Genomic DNA, 5,243 nt, shown 5'->3' with positions numbered 1-5,243 from the left:
TCTGGATGCTTGGAGTGAATTGAAAACACCTGGAGTAGTTGGAGGTACCCGATCTGCAGTTAAGCCCAAGTGTGAATCGAGCTCTATGATTCTGATGTTTCAGGTTGATGATGAGTGTTTGGATAGCTCATATGTGATATATGTGAGGTGTGGGAAGTGTTAATTTGTACAGAAATGATCTGGAATGAAAATTGGCATGATAAGGCTCTTTATGTGTTCATATGGAGGTTGAAGAGTGAATCTGAGTTTTGGGGTAATTTGGGGTGTGTGAGTGGTTCAAACACATCATATGTGATGTTTATGAGTTGCTAGAACCATCACTTTGGCCATAACTTCAAGGGTTTGGAGGTTGAGTTTTCTACCTCTTTGAAAACTATGAAACTTGCAATTCAAGAAAGAAGAGAGAAAACCTATAATTGTGAGGTTTTGGTGTGAATTGAAGAGTGATTTGAACCTCTATTTATAGGCCAAAGTTTCTGAATACAAAGCTCTTGCAAGTTGATCAAGAATGATGATTTGGCTTAAGAGATAAAATGGAATCTTTCACATTAAATGCAAATGGTTAAAAGTGACTTAACCATGGTTATTTCTCAAGCTTCTTATCCTCTTCCATTCTGATCTCAAATCAGAAAATATCTACCAATTATTGCATCTATGCATCATTACTTGGATCATTTGGCAAAATGGTTCATAACTTAGTGAAAATGGCTTGAAATTTCAAGTGAAAAGTTCACTAATGTCAAAATTCAAAACCATAGCTACACTCCATATTTTTTCATGCTCTTGGACATTTTGGAAAGCTCATGTTACACACTTCAAAAGCCTAGTTGAAAGTTTCTTCAAGACCTTTAAGAAAATGGGTGAAAAAGATCCATGAACTTTGAAGAAAATGAAGTTTTAAGTGAAATTTTCATAAGATGCCAACTTTGAAGCTCCATATCTCTTAAATGGTTGATCTTATGGAAAAAAATTATATGTGTCAAAGTTGTTTATTGGATCAAAATCTACAACTTTCATGTTGGATGTTTTTTTCAGTTTGTAGGTGAAATTTTGAGAAATTCCCTTCCAAAGTTTGGAAAAAACCATTGAAAAACACTTAGAAATTTTTCTAAGTATGAAAAGTCAAACATTGACTTTTTGATTCTTGATTGATTTTCTTGATTTTTCTTGATCAAATGACTTCATATATCATATATTGATGATTTTTAACTTCAAAAGTCATGGTTGACCAAAATTCCCCAGAAGTCAATGGTGATCTTGTACAGTTGACTTTTTCAGACGAATCGCGTTTCTGAAGATTTCAAATGAAACAGGTTATCCTCACCATATGAATGGTATGAATGGATCACATTGAAGCATTAGAGGATATTGAGCCATGGTTTGAGTTGTGGCACCATGTCCTGATTAAAAAGTCAGTGGTTCAGTGAATTAGGTCAAAAACCCTAATTGTCGACCTGATGAAATTGATGACTGTGGATCTTGAATTGAGATGCAATTTCCATTGGATGCTGTCATAGGGATTATTTGAAGATGATTGAAACCTTTGATTGACTTCCTGGGGATTTTTAGGGTTTCCCAAATGTGATCCCTGATTTCAGTCCCTGATAGTTCAAAACCCTGATCTGAGGATTTGTCTGATCAATCTTTGTGTAGGAGATGTTATGAGCCAATGGATTAGGTCAAAATGATGTACTTGGGGTCTTGAGGTCATGTCCCAAGTCATTAGGTCAATCTCTGAGCAAAAGTCAGGAGTATGCTATCTTCAGTCAAAACCCTAATCTGGTTGATTCAGAGCCTCTGAGCTTGTTGAGATGGATTTCTGAGGACCAAATGTTGATTGTTGATGAAGATAATTCATTTGAGATGGAGGGAGAACAAAACCCTAATTGATTGTTACTTGTACTAATGAGTGATTTCTTGATTAAACCCTGCTGAGCACAAGTAACAAACACAAGCTATGCAATTTGTTAGAGATGCAAATGATGCATATGCAAATGATATGAGGTGGTATCTTAGGTCAAAATTTGGGGTATGACACACACCGTCAAGAAAGTGCAGCAGCCGCTGCAAAACGCCAGCAGCGAAGGGGATGCTATTTGGCCGAATACCACACTCTCCCCACCACCACCTTCCATTACTCCAACTACCCATGCTAGCCACCGATACGAATTTCAAAACCGAAAGAGAATAAGCCTCCGGGAACAAAACTCGTAAACAATTATCATCCCTCCAACTAGCATGCCAAAAAGAAGTGTTAAAACCATCTCCGGTTGTAAATCTACAATTATCAACAAACAAGTCTTCGTGATAACTTTCTTGCAACGATAAAATGTCCGCCCTCCAAATAGATTTGGAACCTCTCTTATACTTGTGCCCATCATACGCAACAACCATTATATTAATATCAACATATCTTGCTTTAAGAACCTTATACCATAATGCTTCCGATCCAACTATAATTCTCGATCTCCATTTGTTCAATAAAGCAAGATTAAAATCTCTAATTCTACGAATCCCAAGGCCGCCTTTCTCGCGATGTAAACACAAATTCCTCCAATGGCCCAAATTTTCTTCCAACTCCCTTCGCCTATTAAAAGAGTATCATCGGAAAATTGTAATAACTCCAACACACCCTCCTAATATTAAATCCCACAAACTCACCAATCTCCACCGCCTTATTAACCATCCCCTTCAAGCCCTCTGCAATAATGACAAAGAGAAACGGAGATAAGGGATCACCCTGTCTTAAACCTTTTTCCACCACAAATTCCTCCGTGGGACTAACATTAACAAGCACTGACATCTTACTCGAGAAAATCAAAGCCTCCATCCACTTTAGCCAAGTATCACCGAACCCCATTTTCCTCAACATAAATCTAAGGAAATCCCAAGACACGTTGTCATATGCCTTTTCAAAATCCACCTTAAAAAGAATACATTTACTCCCATCTTTCTTAGCCATATCCAACACCTTATTCTCTACCAAAACCCCATTCAATAATTGCCTACCCGAAACAAAAATGCTTTGATAGTTGGACACCATCAAATTCAACACCTTCTTAAGTCTTGCTGCCAAAAGTTTAGAAATTGCTTTGTAGATACACCCCACTAAACAAATTGGCCTATAATCGTCGAGCCCCAAAGGATTAGATCTTTTAGGGATCAAAGTGAGAAACGAGGATGTGATAGTCTTCGATAAGATATCATCTCTACTAAAACACATAAAACAATTGATAAAGTCACCCTTCAAGAACTCCCAACAATTCTTTATAAACATAAAAGAGTATCCGTCGGGCCCCGGACTCTTCGATCCCTCAAAATTCCAAATAGCCTCCTTAATTTCCAACATCATAAAATGTGCCTCAATCCACCCCCTCTCCAAGTGATTCAAACAACCAAAAGAAATGCCCTCCAAAATAGGCCTAACATTATCCACTTCGGTAAACTTCTTCTCAAAGTGACTTTTAACCCCCATCTGAACCTCCTCAACCATATGAACCACCCCCCTATCCGTAAGAATATAACCAATGTGATTATAAGTCCTTCTAGATTTCATAACTCTATAGAAATACTTGTTATTCACATCCCCATCATTCAACCATTTTAATCTAGATTTTTTAATCAACATATTCTCTTTAACCTTTAGATTAAACCAAAAATCGCTAGAAGCCCTCCTCTTTCTAGCCCCATCAAGTCCACCGAGATATCTTCCAACTCATCCAAGTCCTCATCATCATCCACCATTTCATCCCCTTCATTCAAAACGCGCACCCCTTTCTCCACCGCCAAATCAAACCTTCCAAAAATATTTACATTCCACCACCTTAACCTTTCTTTAAGACGTCTCAACTTTTCCTTAAGCACAAAATCGCCTCTCCCTTCCACCTTTAGCTCTAACCATTCTTTTTCCACAAACGACAAAAAATCCTTGTTGGAAAACCATTTGTTATTGACCTTGAACGGTTTAGAACCCCAATTAGAGTTATTGCCAATCAACCAAATTGGGCAATGATCAGAAATATCATGATCCCGCGCCAATTGACCAACAATACCCCATCTACTAACCATGGTATCCGCCACTAAAAATCTATCAATTCTACTTCTTGCCATTCCATCCCCTCCAAACCAAGCAAACTTTTTGCCTTTGCTAGGAATGTCTATCAAATTGCTCTTATCAATGAACTCTAAAAATTCAGTCCATTCACTTCTTCTATTCACACCCGATCTTCCCTTCTTCTCTATCCCATTCTTTACGGTATTGAAATCCCCGCCAATCACCCACTCTTCATCCGTGAAAATAGATTTAAGATAAAGTAATTTTTCCCAAAGCATTCGTTTCTCAACAATCATACACGAAGAATACACATTAAAAATATAATAAACTCCATCCTTCCACAACACTTCCACAACACTTTCACGCCCAAATACCCAACTCCACCAAAACTACATATGACCGCAACTTTAGATGGGTTCCATAGCCTAATCAAACCCCCAAACACACCTAAAGACGGAATAAAAGAGAAATCTATACATTGATTCCTCCATAAACTACCAACAATCGTACTAGACACCTGTGATAATTTAGATTCCTGAATAAGAAAACAGATCAGCTTTACCTTTGGAGATAATATGGCTGATTGTTAGGAGTGAATTAATGGTAAATTCATGTGTTAAAATAAGTAATTTCTTCTCTAAACTAATGCAAATTGTGATAGATCCATAGGTTTTTAGTGAGAATTGAACTGAAAAGGTTTAGTTCATGTGTAAAGCAAATCTAATCACTTGTGGGTACTATTGATGCAGGTTTAGAGCTGAAAAGGAGCTTTACAAGAACATGAGGAAGAGAGATAGCTAGAAGTCTCAATGGCAAAGCAAAAAGACAAAGATTGACAAGGGCACGCCGCGGGAGTTCTAGCTGGCGCCGCGAAAAAGCCTCTATTTTGTGTCGCGCCGCGTTCATCCGATGCCGCGCCGCGGCCGCGACGTTAAAAGCCCAAAACTTATAAATAAAAGCCTTAGCTTCCAAGTAAAGGGCAGATCTTTTGTGAGCGAAATTAGGAGAGCATTCTGAGTTTTGCAGCCAAGAACAACAATTGAAGGCCAAATCTTTACCAATCGAAGACATTCCATTGATGAAGATGAATCCCTCTATTAATTCTTATGTGTTCTTCATGTCTATGGAGAACTAAATTCCTCTTGTTGAGTTTAAGGTAGTAATTAACCTATGAATATACAATATCATT

The 5,243-nt window shown here is 37.8% G+C and overlaps 1 protein-coding gene across 1 annotated transcript; it reads right to left on the bottom strand.

Annotated features, from left to right (window-relative positions):
* Positions 1 to 3,642: 3,642 nt before the first annotated feature.
* Positions 3,643 to 4,350, bottom strand: LOC131604879 (uncharacterized). The gene has a single exon (XM_058877295.1). It carries the CDS (start codon positions 4,348 to 4,350, stop codon positions 3,643 to 3,645), a length of 708 nt encoding a protein of 235 aa, XP_058733278.1.
* Between the last annotated feature and the right edge of the window lie 893 nt (positions 4,351 to 5,243).

This window comes from Vicia villosa, linkage group LG5 (genome assembly GCF_029867415.1).
Source record: "Vicia villosa cultivar HV-30 ecotype Madison, WI linkage group LG5, Vvil1.0, whole genome shotgun sequence".
In the NCBI taxonomy this organism is placed as follows: Eukaryota; Viridiplantae; Streptophyta; class Magnoliopsida; order Fabales; family Fabaceae; genus Vicia; species Vicia villosa.
The sequence above is the reverse complement of the archived record's forward strand: the minus strand, read 5'-3'. Positions and strand labels throughout refer to the sequence as shown.

Excerpts from the sequence above, each read along its gene's own strand:
- LOC131604879 (XM_058877295.1), bottom strand. The coding sequence starts at position 4,350 with ATGATTGTTGAGAAACGAATGCTTTGGGAAAAATTACTTTATCTTAAA.